The following is an 18,742-nucleotide window of genomic DNA, read 5'->3' as shown; positions in this document are numbered from 1 at the left end:
AAATGGAAAAGAAAACGGCACACAACTGAGTGACATTACAAGGAAGAAATCAGGGTGATGCACAGAAACAATGTCACCTTCCTGTTTTTTGCATATGATGTAAAATTTGACAAAACTTTCAAGACACAAACCCTAAGTGTTTAATTGCCCACACAAAACCAAACAAAACCCCTCATGATTGGCCATAATATAATATATGTGTATTAGAAGTCATCTACAGTAAACCTTCAGATCAGTAGTTAATGCAGTTGAGCCACTTCAGGGTATTTACATCATTAAATGAAACCTCAAGAATTTCAATAAAATGTAGAACAATTACAGATGTGTATCATTTAACATCTCACAAATATTTTAGGAAATACTATTGTAACAGTTTATATATATATATATAAAACTTGAAAAAAATCTTAAGTCCTTTTGGTGATATAGCAAGGCAATGTGCTCATTTGTAAATGTGGAAGTCCTATTAACATGTCTGCATCTGTGACTTCCAAAGGCTATAAAACTGGCTCTTCCCAGTGTCTCAGGACTCATTTCAGCTATTTTCTCTTTACATGAAGAAGATTAGGTGCAGACACTTTCACTTTGCCAGGAATGTTTCTTGATAAATCTGTGTCCTAAAAAAAGAAAAGTGCTTAATATCCCATGCAGTAAATCATGTTTAGGATGATTCTCTATATTCTACTGTCAGAAGAAAGGCATTTATAACCTTTGCTGAGCAGATTATACTTATTTATGGCTCCTAGTAAGACAGCACTGAATCAAGACAACAGGAAATATCTGGACCACACCACCAGTCCCCAGAGTTCTGAAGGAAAATTTTACCTTCACACTGCGGAATAAGTCTTTTTCTCTTGCTGTTGCTTCTTTGGAATGCATGAAACTATTCAAGGCCGTCTTTGCAGCTGTGAATAGAGAGCTGAAAATGTACTTCTGGTTCAGTCACTTAAACTATTTTAAAATCACAATTAAAACTCTAAATTACCTTTTCCCTTTTTCTGAACTCCAGGAGTAAGTTTCACTTTGTATCTTTAAAACAAACAAACAAAAAAACCCAAAAAACATTACATGAGTTACTACATGGAGATTGCAAAGAGATTCATAAAGGCATTGTGTTATGAATGAAATAATACTGGCTTACTTATAATTTGTCATGGTGGTGTAAGGGGCACAGATTGGAATAGCAAACATTAGTACATCTTCAGGATGTGGCTGCCCTGTCAAAGAATCAAACAGATTTTCCTAAAAGAGGAAAATAAAAACAATTAGAAAAGGAAATTATGCCAAACTTTAAAAAGAACATTAGGTGTTGGAGGAGGTGGGGTGTTGAATAGTAGAGCCCTTGCCTAACATGCAGACCATCACACCATAATAAAGGCAAAGGCAAAATCTAAAAATTAACATCTGAATACATAATACATGTTTAGCCTTTTCTGAAAAAAATATAAGCTGACAGCAGTGCCTCAACTCTGCTTTACAGTTCCAAAGAACTGAAAAGTAGTGTTTCAACATATATCCTTTACAACTTAGAGTTTTGGCCTAGAATATTCAATAACAGGAACAGTTTTCAAAGCACCATTTAACGACATTTAGAGAGGTGAGGAAGACAAGTTGGACTCTGCAACTAAGCTGCAGGGAAGCTATTGTGGATTCAAAAGATGAGGATGAGTAACTGCAAGGAGTTTAAGTCTGCTGCAAGGAAACAGGACTTAAAATGTGGGCTAGACCAGTGATTTTCGTGTGTAGAAGCCTCTATTCTTGAACTTATTTAAGTCTCTTACTGAACTCAGAGCTCACAAACTGAGCAAGCCTAGCTGGTCAGCAAGCTCCAGAGAGCCTTTTGTTTCCACTTCCTTAGTGCCAAGATTATACAAAGGTACATGCTATGCTGCGTTGCCTGGTTTTTCATAGGGGTTCTGGGGATTGAGTTCAGGTCCTCATGCATGCATGGCAAGCACTTGACAGACTGAGCTATCCCATTAGACAAAATAGTCTCATTGTGTAGCTCTTGCTGTCCCTGAACTCATTATTGTAGACCAGGCTGACAAAACTCACAGAGATCGACCCACCTGTCTCTGAGTACAGGCGCATGCTACCACACTTCAGCTACACCAATGATTTTGAAACAGGGACTTCGCTCCCACTACAGGAGATTCGTCAATATCTAGATATAGTTTTGGCTTTCAGAATAAAAGGAATGGCATCTAATGGTTTAGGCCATGTGTATTGTTAACTTATGTTATATAGGCCTGGCAACAAAGGATCATGCTCTCCAAAATGCTAACAGTGCCAAAGTTGAGCAAGTCTAGGCTACACTGCTTTTTTTTTTAAAATGTGTGTGTGTATTTATGTGTCAGAGAAAAAAGTGTATTTTGTGTGTGTGTGTCCATGGAGACCAGAAGAGGACATCAAATCTTCTAAAGCTAAAGCTACAGATGGTTCTGAGTGGCCCCGTGTATAGCCTGGGAAGTGAACTCAGGTTCTCTGGGAGGGCAGCAAGTGCTCTTAACTGTTGAGCCATCTCTGTTCTTAAGGAGAAATTTCAGGTCTCCTTAAACTAGTTCTCATTTGTGGACTATGAGGACTACAAGGGCAAAATGCTTGGTGCTGAACTTTTACATTAATTTACAGAATACTATAAAAAGTGGTTATTATCCCCCATAGTAATAATTTTGAGGCACAAAGGAAGGGGAGGGATAAAGAATATCTTCAGTCTAGGTATGGTGGTGCACACCTTTAATCCCAGCTCTGAGGAGGCAGAGGCAGACAGATCTCTTGAACTCAAGACCTTTCAATAATGCATAACAAGTTCCAGGCCAGGCAGGGATACATTCTGAATCCCTGTCAACAAAAACAAAGACTAATTTGAGATCTGCACAATCATCTAGCTTAGTTTGGAGTGGTAGCTGATGTTCTGGCAAAGATTACAGTGAGATGGAATAGCAAACCCACTTAAATCATACCTCATTTCCCTGCTGATCCAGATCGTGTTCTTCCTAGGCCCAAACAAAGATTAAATTCAGCTTTTGTACCAATATGCATTAAGCAGAAAGAAATTGACATAATTGATATAAGGCTGTTATATAACTCGTTAAAGTATATGATGAAGTCATGTTAAGTTGTAGAGACAACCTGAAATGACAAGGTTAATATTTGTAGAGAAAAGTAATCCTACAAAAAGAACCTCAAAAAAAAAAAAATGTTTGCCAACAATTTTAAGATAAACTTTAAATACTGAGATAAACTTAATTTTGTGTATTTAAGTCACATGAACAATACCTATTTGGAGACAAACTAGGCTGTTGTAACAAGAGATTTCAGAGCCCACAATTTTTTGAATAATAAATTTACACCTAATGGTTCTGCAGGCTAAAAGTTCAAGATCAGGACAGCAGTAGGTTTTGTGAAGACTTGTCTTGAAATGGTCTCTTAGTAGAGTACAGTAGCACATATTTGTAATCCCAGCACCCGAGGTGTTGAGGCAGGAGGAGCTTACTCAGCAACAAGTTTAAGACCAGTCTGTGCTACATGAGACTACTTTTTTTTGTGAGACCGCTGTGTAGTCCTAGCTGTCCTGGAACTCACACTGTAGACCAGGTTGGCCTTAACTCTGAGATTCTCCTCTCTTTGCCTCCCAAGTGCTGGGATGAAAGGCGTGCACCACCACTGCCCAGTACATGAGACTCTTAAAACAGTAACAACAAAAACTGGCATCTGATTGCCAGGTTTTCATTTGAGAGGTCCCTTTAATCTCATAAGGGCATTACTTCATTGCCTAAAAGCCCAACCTCTTAATATTACTACACTGACATTTAGACCAAAATTCATATCCATGAAAGATTATTATTACCTCTTAGGAAATTTTCCCTTGTCCTGACTTGCTACATATCTTAAGCTGGCCTCATACTGTAGTATGATTAATAAAAACCCAGAGACAAATATTGGTGTTCAACCTGAAGTTCAGAAAGGCAAAGCAGCCAGTCCCCAGAGAGCTCTTCCATCTATGAAATCTTCAGACTGAAAGAGCGAGTTCCTGTCTATCCTGCTTTATGCTCCTCTATAGTCCTGGGGTTAAAGGCCACACCACCTGGCCTCTATGGCTGACTAGTGTGGCTGTTTTGCATTCTGGTCTTACAGAAAACTTTATTTATTAAAATACAAATGAAATATCACTACATCATATTTTGCTCCTTCCTTCTGCTTTGGCTTTGGAAGTGCTGGAATTTTAGCTATATGCCATCATATTTGGTATGGAGATTTCTGGGACTAAAGTTTACAGATAAAACTACACATATGGCAACAATAGAACAAAAGTGAAATTTAGAAACATTAAAAGTGCTGCTCAGTAGAGGGAGAAAGAATAGTGACAAGAAATTCCTACAAGCATCTCACTAAACTAAACGGGAAACTCACACTTTACTAAAAACAGTGTGGCCCAAGTAAGAACAGCCAAGTCAGGATTACAGTGATTACCACACCTGTTAACTTTTAGCCTATACTTTATACAGATTTATTTTTAAAAGCTCAGCATTTCAAGAATTTTACCTACTCCTGTACAAAGATATACTTAACTGTGACTTTTATTTGATAACACCATTAAAAGTATCTTAGCTGGAAAAGATATATCTTCCTGCTTCTACAACTGAGACCTAACCTCTGACAACATAGTTATTTTTAATATTATATAATACAATTGAAAAGTTTACACAAGTAAAACTTTATTTTTTACTTTAGATAAGCCCAATATTTCCTTATTTTAACTGAGTTCCATTGGAATCATGTGAAACCTCTCCCATAAAACTGTTACTTTATGTTACTTTATGTGAACCTGTGTGCATGTGCCTGTGCAGGTCAGAGGGCAATCTTGGATGTCATCAGAAATACCATCTACTTTAAGACAAGATTTTTCATGGCCCTGGAGCTTGCTGAGTGGGCTCTGCTCCCCGGACAACAGCCACCCCAGTGCTAGTTCTGGGGCTGGAACTCAGGTCTCATGGCAAGCATTTTACAAAATTCCATCTTTCTAGCCCCAAACTAATTTTCCAAAGGCATCTAGTCAATTTATCAGCTGCACATTTTTTGTGAAACTAATTTTATCTTTGAGGCTTTGTTTCTATGATGAAGACCAACTTATCTTGGACTTATCCTGGCTCTGGTCACCCAGGCTCTGGTCATCCCACTTGGGAACATTCACCTTGTCATCATGTGTATCATCTACAGCCAAGTCCTGTATGTCCTGGGTCAGAACCTGAAGGGACGGTGGCTCCTTCTTCACAACATCGAGAGCCCGCTGTCCCCCCCTGGGCTTCTGTGGCTGCTTCATCACAGGCTCGTCTTTCGCCTTTCCTTTCTTCCCTTTCTTCCCCTTTTCTTCTTTGTTTGAACCTGCAGACTTTCAATTCATAAGGGGGAAAGAATCAATGTAATTAATATTAATACAAAGGTTGTAAAATAATTTTACTTTAATGTTTTGAATCTAAGCTTTTGTTTTTCCTTACAGTTGTGTGTACACTTATGAGTGTAGGGTGCCCATACCATAATATACATGTGGAATTCAGAGGATGACATATAGGAAAGTTTTCTCTTTAGAACATGTGGGTTCTAGGAACTGAATTCAAGTTGCCAGGCTTGGTGGAAAGTGAGGTGCCTTTACACACTGAGTCACCTCACTGGCCCAAATAATGTTACGGGTTTTTTTTTTTTCTTGATTTTTTCGAGACAGGGTTTCTCTGTAGCTTTGGAGCCTGTCCTGGAACTAGCTCTCTTGTAGACCAGGCTGGCCTTGAACAATGTTAAGGTTCTTAATGTTTATCATAGCCCAGATGCCCACTGAAAAGCAAGAAAAATAATTTAAGATGTTACTCACTGCTAGCAATTTCATAATAAGTTCACGATCTTCTTCATCCTGGTCTTTGTATTTTTCCTTCATTTTTTTCATTTTACTCTGAAATCAAAAGATTTGAGAAAAAGCAATAAACAGTAATTTTTAAATGCCTCTTTCATTCTACCAAATATGCTTTTAAACAAGGCGCCAACCAATATAAAGAACAATCAATACGGAGGACAGAAAGGTGAGTATGCGATAGTCCTCACCCCTCAGGGACAGAAGACATATACACAAGTAAGGGTAAATCAACACAACTTATTTTGAATAAAAATGGCTTTAAAAGTCTGGCTCTCTGTCCCTCTCCCGCCATCTGTGAGCCTTCCTTCTTGGGCCCTGTTCAGGAACAGTGCAACAGGTACAGTGGATCCCTGAGCAGTTTAGGGCCAGGACTGAGCAGACACCTCGAAGTGACTCCACTGGTGACTCAGGTTGGTGGCCACACACACTGGCAACCCTCTTGTCAGGATATAGATCTCCTGTTTCCTGCTTCCCACTGTCTGAAGCAAATGATGCCCTCAGATGGTCTGCCACAGTGAGAACATGGTATCTACATCACAATGGCTGCCTTGTCCAACTTTCAAATCCCAGTGCAGCAACACTGAAGGAAGGTGTCCCCACCATCTCAGCCTCCATGCTAGTCCTCAGGATCTCTCAGCAATGTTTAACATCAGGAAGTTTGTATGTGTTAGCAGAAGCCCTTTCCCGGTACAACCTTCATCAGGTGCAGTCTTATCTTTCCAGCTAACTTTCAGCCTCAGAATTAAAAAATTATGTACATATTCTATTTTACTTAAAAAGGATTCTATGTATATGGGTATATCTGTGCACCACTTGCATGCATGGTGCCCCAGAGAGGCCAGAAAAGGATCTGGATCTCCCGGAACGGGAGTGACAGGCAGTTAGTTGTTAAGTGCCATGTAAATGCTGGAATTGAATCTGGTCTTTTGGAAGAGCAACCAGCCCCTTGTATTTCACTTTTAAACGTTTAAACAAAACCAAGAGGACGCCCCAGCTGCACTGACGAGCCCTACTGAACTAAGGGTCATCCAGAAGCGCACTTGTTACCTTCTGTCCTCTTTTCACTGGTTGACCAGCTGCAGCACTTCTGCCTGTGTTCTGGGAGGCTTCAGTGTGCACAGCAGTGTGCACAGCAGTTTCTCTTTCTTTCTCTTTTCCTTCCATCACTTCTAAATCCCCTGAGTCACTTGGAAGCTTTTTCTTTTTCATTTCTCTAAATGAAAACCAAGTAATATCACATTTTAAAAATGTCAAATGTGTCCTAAAAATGTCTAAAAGGGAAGGAGAACATATACAATGCCTCTTTTTAACTTAATAACCACTAGACCACTGTATATAAAGAGGCTCAAATTATCAGGTAAAAAAGACCTGAAAATCTTTCAAAGATTTCTCATTCTGTCATCAAGACTCAAAAGTATTACTTTTGCTTATCCCTCCTCAACTACACATTCATTCATTGAACTACCAAGCCTGATGTGCAGACACCAGGACTTCTAGTATTCTATCAGCAAGGCTTTAGCATATCTTGGACATTCAATACGTTTCTTGATTGGCTGGTAGAATAAGTAAAGTATCCAAACATAAACACATTAAAGAAGAAGGGTACATTCTGTTGCTTTGGCATCTTTCTATTCCCAGTGCTACTGTCTTAGCCCAGGTACTCACTGCCTCTTAGACTCCTTTGAGTCTTTATAACCTTCCCTGTTTCCTCTTCTTGTCACAGTTCCACGCAAAAATTTCCAAAATATTCTCCTAATAACACTTGTAAAATAAATCTCCAAGTCCTTAGTCATTCCAGGTTCTCTTATATTTAATCTAAATTTACCTTCTACTCTAACAATCTATGACTTTATAACATATATAGAACCTTTCTTTTTCTTTCCTTTCAAGCTTTATCATTTTTCCAAAACACATTTTGGAACATACATACATTTTACAAATCCCAACCTGTCCTTCCCTGTTTTAATGCTAATTGTCCTTGAAGTCTCTTTTCACCTTCATGTATCTGTTAAAATATCTAAGGTACATTTCTTTTTTCTTTCTTTTTTTGTTTTTGTTTTTCGAGACAGGGTTTCTCTGTAGCTTTGGAGCCTGTCCTGGAACTAGCTCTTGTAGACCAGGCTGACCTCGAACTCACAGAGATCCGCCTGCCTCTGCCTCCTGAGTACTGGGATTAAAGGCTTGTGTCACCACTGCCTGGCCTAAGGTATATTTCTTGTGTATATGTGCATGTAGAGCCCAGAGGATGATGTGTGTTTTGTTTCATCAAACTCTGCCTTAACCCCTCGAGGTAGGATCTCCCACTAAACTGGGAGCTTTCCTGTTCTTTTGGTTTCTGACTAGGCTGGTCAGCCACCAAGCCCCGAGGAACCTCCTGTTTCTTTGTCCTAGTGCTGAGACAACAGGTGCTCACTGCTGCGCTCAGCTTTCTACACAAGGCCTAGGAACTGGAACTCAGGTCCTATGTGTACCTGACAAATACTTTACTTACTTGAGCATCTCACCAGTCCCTAGGCTTTTGACATATACAAATCTTTCCTAATTAATTAAAAAAAATTCTATTTATTTTTATTAATATCCTAGAATTAAAGAGGAAAAAAGGGAAGAATAAGAGAGGGTAGGAGAGAAAATGGAGATAAGATCAAAGCATGGGAGCTGAAGAGATGGTTCAGTGGTTAAGAGCACTGACTGCTTCTCCAGAGGACCAAGGTTCAATTCCCAGCACCCACACGGCAGCTCACAACTGTCTGTTATCCAGCTCTAAGTGATTTGATGCCCTCACACAGACATAAAGGCACATAAAATAAAATGAATAAATTAGAAAAATAATTAAATAAAAAAATTAAGAGCTTTATATCCATAATGTCCTACATTCACTGGACATGTTCACATAATAATAAAAGGTTTGTTTTACTACTTATCTATCTTACCTATCATAAATGAGCCTTAAATACAAAAAAAAAAGTATTAGAATTGGACATAAAGGACCTTGGTGATAGCCTGGTGGAGGTGGTGCATGCCTTTTCTTTTTTTAAAATTTACTTATTTTATGTATGAGTGCTCTATCTTCATGTATACCTTTATGCCAGAAAGGGCACCAGAGTCCACTATAGATGGTTGTAAGCCACCATGTGGTTGCTGGGAATCAAACTCAAGATTCTCTCCAGCCCCCAATGGTGGTGGTGCACACCTTTAATCCCAGCAATTGGGAGGCAGAGGCAAGTGGCTCTCTGAGATCCAGGCCAGCCTGGTCTATAGAAGCAAGTTCAGGATAGTCAGGGTTGCACAGAAAAACAAAAAACAGAAACATAAGAATTTTGGTGATTAGGAAGTCTTCAAAATAGGCAAATACGTGTTAGCAAACTTATTTTAAAGTTTAAATTTATTATTTATTGTTCTGTATATATGATGTGTGAATGCAGGCACAAGCATGCTCTATCCATGTGGAGGTCAGAGGATAAGGCCCAGGAGACCTGTCATGCTAGCACAGCATGCACATTACCCTTCCAGTCATCTCATTACTCAGCTGTCAATGTTTATAACCTGATTCAGTCATATAACCCCTTTTTACCTTCTTTCCTTGGCTGACAAATGTCTTCGGCTCTGCGATTTACTGTCACTCTATTAAACAAGAACAAGGAATCATAAAAACCATTACTATTATTTTTTTCAAATAGTAAATTACAAAAGAACTTATTCAGAAAAAACACAATTTTATAAAAAAAAAATAACTTCAAAAATAGCTTACTGCATTAGAAGATTCTTCTTTTGTAGCCAGTTTCTGCAGAGGCCTATGAAAACAAAAGAATTTATTAGCCTACGAATGCCATTCAGTTGGTCTTAAAATTCCCCCATCTTCTTACAGTCCTACAAACCTTCAAATATGACAAAATACATCCAAATCATATTCCCATGCTTTTATATACATTCCTCATGTGACATGTGTTAAATCTTTTTCTCTGTCAGTTGCTGCTAGAAGCTCTGCACTAAAATCTTCACCAAAACCCTGTGAAGGGATACTCTGTTTTCTAAGATAGAAATTCATGCTTTAACACAATGTAGCTTGCCCAAAGAGACACCCTAAGACTTAATTTCGGTCTGTCTGACTTCTAAGCCATGTTTTAAAACTCTAATAACAATTCTTAAACAAAAACAAACCAACAACAAAAAAACATCATTTTCTGTGGTGCCACACCTTTATCCCAGCACTGTGGAGGCAGAGGCAGGAGGATCACTGTGAGTATGATGCCAGCCTGGTCTACAGAGTGAGTTCCAGGACAACCAGGGCTACACAGAGGAATCCTGTCTTAAAGAAAAGAAAAGAAAAGAGAAGAGAAGAGAAGAGAAGAGAAGAGAAGAGAAGAGAAGAGAAAAGAGAAGAGAAGAAAGGGAGGGGAGGGGAGGAGGGGAGGGGAGGGGAGGGGAGGGGAGGAGAGGGGAGAGGAGAGAGCAAAGCAAAGGAGTGAGTGATTGATACGTGAGACAAGGTTTCTCTGTGTAGCACTGTGTGTTCTGAAACTCATTCTGTAGAGCAGACTGCCTCCCTCTGCTGAGATTAAAAGTGTACGCCACTATAGTTTGCTTTAATATTTGTATTTAATTATGTATATGTGTCTGTATATGGGTATGTGCAAATGAGTGGAGGAAAGCCAGAAGACAGCTTGGATTCCCTGGAGCTGGAGTTACAGGCAGTTGTGAGTGGCTCAACAGGGGTGCTGGGGAAAAAACTCATGTATCCTACAAAAGCAACACACTTTCTTTTGAGTCGTCTCCCCAGTCCTTCCTTCATAGCAGCAAGCTTTAGTAGAGACTTCATCCCCATCATCTCCTGAGTTCCCCTAGCTACCCCTCACTGCAGTCTCCTTCCTCTTTCACACTCTGTGTCCTTTTGCACCACCCACTCCATGTTTCTTCATCATCTACCTGTTCCTCTTGGTCTCCTCCATGGGTTTGAGGCTTTACCCCACACCCATCTCTATACACATTAGAGGCTAAGATCTGCATATGGCAGAGATTGTAGCTTTTTTCTTTCTGAGTTTAGATCACTTTGTTTAATATCTTATTATTCAGATCATTCATTTTCCTGAAAATGTAATAATTTGCTCTTGCAATGCCGGTTGAACCCCAGGTTTCTAAGCATACAAAGCAAACACTATCACTGAACAAACATGTCCTGAGCCTGGTTATTTCTAGTCTGACATACTTTGGCTACTTTATGAACTTTTCTCTGATCCTGGGAATTTCTAGCAGAAGATCAATCAAACGCTGAAAAAATAAAGACACAAAGGAGGGTGAAAGGACTAGAATAACCCTGAGTAATAAATACAACATGAAGAGTGGGTGGAAACAGTGTGAAGTTAATCTTCGTGTTATTGTTTTATAAGGGTTCCCTCAACGTCATTTCCAGTCTATAAAGGAAACTTCAATTCTTTTCACCGTTACCTCTGGGACTGCAGGTGGGACAAGTCAATGGTGGTGTCAGGATAATCGAGGACGTCTTCCTCCTCACCCTTCATTTCACCAATGGGTTCTTCGTCTTTCGTGACTTCTTTGGACTCTCCATCTTCAGAACTTTCCTCCTGTATTAATTCCTCACTTAATTCATCTCGGGTACTCTGAACAGCAACCTCTTGATCGACCTGAGCCACAAGCTCTACTTCTATAGGAGTTTCATGTAATTCCTCTTTATCGTCTTCACTGCTGTCACCCCCTTCTGTAAACCATAAGGAAGTCAGTATGCAGCTTCCACTGATGCTATGTGATTGACTCCAATAATACTTAGGTTGCCCAACAGGTCAACAGAAAAATTCCTGGTCATCTCTACAATGTATTATGCCCTGTTCTGACAAAAGGATAGTCCTTACATGACCTCCAAGATCACTCTATCACAGATGGACACTGCTGATATTTCTGTAACAAACCTAAGTTGTCTATCACAGCTACTTCCAGAAGGCAAGATAATAAAAGTAGCTATATAAATTCTAGTTTTATTAATTTGTAAATGACAACCAACAAACATAATATAACTAACTTTACACTTAATCGAAAGGATACAAATATTAATAACTGGATCCAATTGCCATCTTGCAAGGATTATCATGAAATTAAATAATAAATATTATTGTTATGTACATATCACTTTATGACAAGGACATGGTAGGCATCAATCAACAAAATCTAGCAACATAGTAGTTTTAAAATAAGCAATGCAATATGACTTCAAAAAATGACCCTAGGGGGCTGGAGAGATGGCTCAGTGGTTAAGAGCATTGCCTGCTCTTCCAAAGGTCCTGAGTTCAATTCCCAGCAACCACATGGTGGCGCACAACCATCTGTAATGAGGTCTGGTGCCCTTTTCTGGCCTGCAGACATACACACAGACAGAATATTGTATACATAATAAATATTTTTTTAAAAAATGACCCTAGGAGAGAGAATAACTATAAGTAGTTCAGGGTACCCTTTCTCTATGTTCCTTAGGTTGGTAGGTCTCTTTACTTGAAGCAATTATGAAAATCAACCAAAGCTAGGCATATTGGCTTATATCCATAATATTGGCATTTGAAAACTTGAGTCAGGATGATAGTCAAAAGACTGGCCTGAACCAAAATTATCATGTTAGAAATTATACTGGATATAAATTCATTTTATCTTTTCTAACTCCTAAACCCAAATGGAAATGTTAATTCATATGTACCCAAGTTTACCTGTTAGATATATTTACAAAATATCCAATAGGAGCTCAAATTTTACCAAATGTATTTTGATTATGTATTTAGTTAACTAATTTTATCATTAGAATATTTTTTCAATCCCTAGTACCAAAAAAAAAGCACATTTAGCATTATTTAGCATTTTCAGAGATAAAATTCAGGAAAATTAATAGTACTTTGGGCTATTTTTAAAATTCTGGTCATCACAGAAGAGGCACAATTTCTTAAGATTTAGGAATAAAAGTAAAGAATGAAAAATCACAGGGCTTGGCTGGGTATGATGGTGAATTCCTTTAATGCTAGCACCAGGGAGACAAAGACAGAAGGACTGATAGGCGTTCGATGCCAGCCTGATCCACATGACAAGTTCTAGGCAAGCCAGAGCTCCACAACAGTCTCTTGTCAAGTGGAAAACAAAATCCCAAGCCTGGGTGGGAAGATGAAGATTTTCATTGGTAAAGTGCTTGCCTTTCAGGACACGGACATGAGCTAGATTTGCAGAAACCACGTAAGGGGAGGGTCAACAGCAAATCAGGCGCAACCCCAATGACGGTAAGGGTCAGCTCACTGCCCAGTCAGCCTTGTTAATGAGCAAGCTGCAGACCAGACAGAAACCCCATCTCCAGAGAAAGTCAACCAGTGCCTGGGAAATACCCAATGTGTCCTCTGGCTTCCCACACACAGGTGCACATAAACAAGCACAAACAAATCACAAGCCAATTTATTATGACATATCAGCTACCTAGCTGCTCCATCTCTTCTGACACGAGCTCACTTGTGCAGCTTGTCAGCGTTTCCATGTCTTCATCCTGTGCTCTGACTTTTCGCTCACCTCGATGTCTCCAGACGCAAGACTCATCTACCTGGAGAAAGAGTTTTTCCTTACTGCTGAGCTTCAGTGAGAATATAAAGTAAGCCCAAAGAAAGTGAAAAGTACCTTAAAAAGGAAGCTAAACCCCATCATTAGATATGACGGAGGAAGGAAATTCTTTTTTCCTATAAAAGATAATACACATTAATATTATAAAAATCATTTTTTCCACTTTTTTGTCTGAAAATAATACATACCAATGATTATATCCACTTTCACCTTGCACTAGAACATAAGTATTCAAAATACTTAGTATTATATATAGGAATAGTTAACAAGAAGAAGTATGAATGCTTATTCCCACCTTTTGGGTTTGCCAGAACCATAATAATCTTTTTTATTTAAAAAAGTCGGACTATAATTCTTATTCTTATAATCCAACTATGTGAAATACATTCTTATCAATAACTGTATGAAGACAAATACTGAATTTGCTATGCTAACGCAAAAATTTTCTTATTTCTTAACAAAATTTGTATGTGCAATTACAGCAATTGATATTCTACTCAAGAATATCTGTAAAATGGCTCCTGCTTTCATAATTCAATTTAGGGATATTTTTCATGTTAAGTTGTTACCTCTTATCATGAAGCTTCCTGTTGTCAAATATTCTCCTGTTGGTGCTGTTTTAGATACCTGAAGAACACAATAATGCATTATACTCTTATCTAAAGAAAAAGAAATGAGACAGGTTCTCAGTTATTATAGGTTGGCCTTGAATTTGCTATGTGACTGAGGATGACCTTGAATTTCCAGTCCCTCCACCGCCTAAGTGCTAGGATTACCACTGTGCCTGCCATGCTTCCTTTACGTGGCCCTGGGATTAAACACTGGGCTTTGTGCATTGTAGAAAGGCAATCAACCCAACTGAATTACTTCTTTAGTCTCTTCAGATCTTCTTTTAAAAAGTTTTCTACCCAAGAGGAGGAAATAATCATATTCAAACAAGCAACTCTAAGTGCTGAAAACTTTGTAATTTAGTAAAACCCTCAACATTGCAGACACATAAATCCTTCCAACGACAGATACACTTGATGGCATGAATGAATGAATAACAAAGGATCCACTACTCCAATAGGATGACATGGGCTAGACTGGAACTAGCTTTTTCTTCCATCACAGGATATAATGAGTAAAGAATAAGTTTAATAAGCTTAGCACAAAACTTTACTAGAAGATAAAGTTACAGTCACTAAAATCCTTTTCTGGGATTCTTTTTGATAGTAAAACAGCTTTTCTTTTCCTTAAAAAAATGGTTTGAGAGGTTTTTTGTTTTGAATTTTTCAAGACAGAATTTCTCTGTGTAGCCCTGCCTGTCCTATAGACTAGGCTGCTAGCCTCTAACTCAAGACTGCTGGAATTAAAGGCATGCACCATTTCTCGCTTTGAAAGTTATTTTTTTTAAAGATTTCTTTATTTATAATGTCTACACACACAAGAAGAGGGCACACACACATACTGCAGAGATCAGAGGACAGGGTGCAAAGATTTAGTTCTCCCCTCCCATCATGTGGGTCCCAGGGATTGAATTCTGGTCATCAGGCTTGATGACAAGGGTATTTATTGACTGAGCCACCTCCCCAGCTGCTAACACAGCTTTTCCTATAAGGAAATAAAAATTAATAGACTTTTCAAAATGTAGTTTGATAACACAAAGTGAGAGAGCTCATTCCAAAGCTTTTACAGACTTGTAAATTCTCTGAATTTGATGGTATCTTTATTACTTATAAACAGTTAGAAAACCACTTCAATAGTGATTTAATAGTAGATATATAAAGTATTACCACTTTAATAGTAGATGTATAAAGTATTACCCCTCAAGTATATTAATTTCTTAAAACCACATCACAGAATAGCAAACAACATAAATAACTCCCAAGGATGGTATTTTTTAATCCTTCCACATAATTTCTGATTCTTGTATAATTCATATATCATTGTCAAATATAATTCTTGAAAATGTGGATCTATTTGCAATGGGAAATCAAATACGAAATGATAATATCAAATAGTGTAACAGTCAAGCTTGGTGGCACAGGCCTGCAGTCCCGGCTACCTGAATGGCTGAGGTAAAAGGGCTGAGAGTTTAAGTTCCGTGTGAGCTATAAAGTGAGTTCAGTGCCAGCTGGAGGAACTTAGATCTCATCACAAAATAAAGTAATAAAGAAGACTAAGGGCACTGCTTAGAATGCTTGAGTCTCTAAGTGCAATCTCCAGTATGACAAAAACAAACAAAAAGCACTGAACATAGAGGGGCACTTACTAAAACCAAGCAAATACACAAAACACAACTTATATCTGGTTTCTGGAGAGGCAAAAGAGAAATCAGGAAATCTAACTGAGCCGGACGTGGTGCTGCACACCTTTAACCCCAGCATTTGGGAGGCAGGGGCACGCAGATCGTCTTTGTGACCAGTCTGGTCTACACAGCAAGTTCCAGGCCAGCCAAGGCTACAGGAAGACCCTGTCTCAAAAACCCAAAGGAGAAACATTGTTTTTTTTCTTCACAGCACCTACCACCTGGTTTGCATATATTTTTCTCTACTGATTAAACATAAACTTTATCAAGGTAGATATTTTCTGTAATGAGGTATAGCCCATAAGAGATTATGAAAATGGACCACAGACAGCCCTTATTACCTGATGATGGTACACCCACCAAGCACTAGTGATAACTCGTGCATCCCAAGCAGCACTATAGCAAAGTGCCATTGTGCCCGCCTCAGTCAGAGTCCGTGGAGGGATGGGTTCTCCTACAATAGCAATGTTATGTTTCAATATCAAAGTACAGGGTTTCTACAGAGCAAGATGTCAAAGTTATACTTAGTACAACAGTCAACCATCTTCTATCTTAAATATTTATACCACACTTAGGTCAAGATTCTACCTACTTCGCTACCTACCTGTTGTTTAGTGTTAGGGACCAAAAGTTTGTATTTTATTTTTTTATACTTATTTATGCATGTGTGTGTATATGTGTGTGCATGTATGTATGTGTGCTCATGAGTACATGATAATGCAGTGTAACTATGGCCACTATATAATTCCAAAACATTTTATCACATCCTGTGGTGAGTACACAAGTATTGTACAGCTGACAGATATATTAGACTGTCCACGATAAGTGTATACATATACTCCACCTGGAGAACCCTTTTTTGTAGAGCTGTGGAAACATCTGTCCTTTGGATAAAACACTGTCAATTCTGCAAAAATCCTGTGAAATCATGGCATTTCTTCCTTCTATAGTATCCCCAGCAGTGTATAAACCTGACTTTTCCTGTAGGGCAACTGGATACTGTTGTAATCTGTTGGCCTTGTCTGTCACCTGGGTACCCTGTCCCTTTAAGACACAAGCCCTACCCACTTCCAACCTCTTCTCCCTCCCACCAAGAACTCAGGCCATCCAATCTAGGTGCCCCTCGTGAGACTGGTCCCCTACCACCTCTTTATAAATAATAAGATACCTCCCCCGACACCATTAAGCCAGGGTGTGAAAAGGATTCAGTCAAGTCCTTGTTCTCATAGGCAAAATCTACATAAAAATAGTTCCCCACAAACCTTCATTGACAGTAGTCACTGATAAGAAAGGTGGTCTCAATACTCCCAACCCCCCAACCCCACCCCAAAGCAACCTTCGAACTCAGCTACCTGCAATCATTGTTACTTTCTGTCCATATTTTGCAAAGTTCAGCTAAATGAAATTATATGTAGTCTTTTGTGTTTAGCTTAGAATTTAGAGTGACCCTCCGGCCTCCACTCCTGGGATTATAGGTATGATCTGCCACACCTGCCTTTCTTTACTTTCAATATTTTACAGATTTTACCTAAAGTCATCTCTATCTTGCAAGCTTATTACCAGTTTTATGGTATTATGGATTAAAAGCCAGGGTTTCATGCATGTGAGAAAAGTACTGTACCACTGAGCCATAACTCCTATTTTTTTCTCTTTTCAAAGATAAGGTACTATATAGCCCAGACGGGCCTCAAACTTGCTATGTAGCTGAGGATTGCTTTGAATTTCTTATCCTTTCACCTCTGCTACTTGAATGCTGGGATTATAGGCCTGCACCATTGGTGCGGGACAATTATCTGTATTCTGTCAATCATATTTTAATAAAACACTGATTGGCCAGGTAGGCAGTATAGGCGGGAAAGCCAGACAGGAAGTAGGGGTGGAGCAAAGAGACTGGGAGTATTCTGGCAAGCAGGAAGCTCCCTCCGCAGTTCTGCCCAGACCACCGGAGAGGAAAGATGTAAGCTGCCCAGTTGAGAAAGGTACTGAGCTGTGTGGCTAACGTAGATAAGGATAATGGGGTAACATAAGTTATAAGAACTAATAAGTAGCCTGACCTAATGGGTCAATCAGCTTATAACCTAATGTAGACTCTGTGTAATTCTCTTTGGGAGTTGCCGGCTGTGGGGTACCGGGCGGGACAGATACCCCAACAAGCCAGCCAGCCCTCATGTTACACACCATCATGCCTGTCTATGTGGCACTGGCGATTAATAGATGTTAGGCAAACACCCTACTAATTGACTATATCCCATACCCTTTATTTTATTCTTTTTTATTTTATTATGCCTGTATTATCAGTTTATTCTCTGCTAGTTGTGGTGGTTTCAACGAGATGTCCCTCTCCCACAAATTTCAGGCATTTGAATACTTGACTCCCAGTTGTGGCTGGAAATGTAAATCTGCATTAAATTCCTTAATAAGTTGCTTTGGCCATGCTGTTTTAACCACAATATAGAGAAGTAACTAAGACACTAGTATACATAAATACAGCATATTTTCTTTTCTTTTTTGATAGAGAGTCTCACATAGCCCAGGCTGGTTCTCCTGCCTCTTCTTCACAGTTGCTGGAGTTACAGGCCTGTGCCACCAAGCTTAGTTACAACTTGTTTTGTACTCATCTCAGGCTGTGTGAACACTGCTATTTGTTTATTATAGTTCTAAACATTCTGGGGACTTCTTTAGGTTTTTTGTTGTTGTTGTTTTGCTCTGTTTTTTAAACATAAAAACAAGGGTGGGTCTGGAGGCAAACACCTTTATTCTAAGCACTCAGGAGGCACAGGCAGGTGGCTATCTGACAGTTTGTGGTTAGCCTGGTCTACATAGTGAGTCTCCATATATAGAGACCCTGTCTCCAAAAACCAAAACCAAACATATACACCAAACAAACAAAGTTAATTTGGGTACAAGAGTTTTACTTCTTGTCAATTTGAGCATTTTAAATTTCACTTTATTGC

The 18,742-nt window shown here is 39.0% G+C and overlaps 1 protein-coding gene across 2 annotated transcripts in view; it reads right to left on the bottom strand.

Moving 5' to 3' along the window:
• Positions 1–116: 116 nt before the first annotated feature.
• Nemf (nuclear export mediator factor) overlaps positions 117–18,742 on the bottom strand; it is a 53,769-nt gene continuing 35,143 nt past the window's right edge. Inside the window, exons 19-33 of one of the 2 annotated variants that reach the window (XM_048415936.3) lie at positions 16,130–16,242; positions 14,068–14,125; positions 13,556–13,614; positions 13,361–13,481; positions 11,348–11,618; positions 9,654–9,696; positions 9,477–9,526; positions 6,953–7,118; positions 5,867–5,944; positions 5,195–5,392; positions 2,964–2,996; positions 1,142–1,242; positions 986–1,029; positions 826–905; positions 117–617 (exon numbers count right to left, since the gene is read on the bottom strand). In XM_048415936.3, coding sequence (XP_048271893.1) covers positions 540–617; positions 826–905; positions 986–1,029; positions 1,142–1,242; positions 2,964–2,996; positions 5,195–5,392; positions 5,867–5,944; positions 6,953–7,118; positions 9,477–9,526; positions 9,654–9,696; positions 11,348–11,618; positions 13,361–13,481; positions 13,556–13,614; positions 14,068–14,125; positions 16,130–16,242 — 1,493 coding nt within the window. In that variant the 3' untranslated portion in view covers positions 117–539. Of the gene's footprint in view, positions 618–680; positions 906–985; positions 1,030–1,141; positions 1,243–2,963; positions 2,997–5,194; positions 5,393–5,866; positions 5,945–6,952; positions 7,119–9,476; positions 9,527–9,653; positions 9,697–11,347; positions 11,619–13,360; positions 13,482–13,555; positions 13,615–14,067; positions 14,126–16,129; positions 16,243–18,742 lie in introns of those variants that run through there. The other variant, XM_085697582.2, reaches the window with a different exon arrangement.

The sequence above is a fragment of the Myodes glareolus genome, chromosome 11 (assembly GCF_982192425.1).
Source record: "Myodes glareolus chromosome 11, mMyoGla1.1, whole genome shotgun sequence".
Lineage (NCBI taxonomy): Eukaryota > Metazoa > Chordata > Mammalia > Rodentia > Cricetidae > Myodes > Myodes glareolus.
This window is presented reverse-complemented; position numbering and strand designations above follow the sequence as displayed.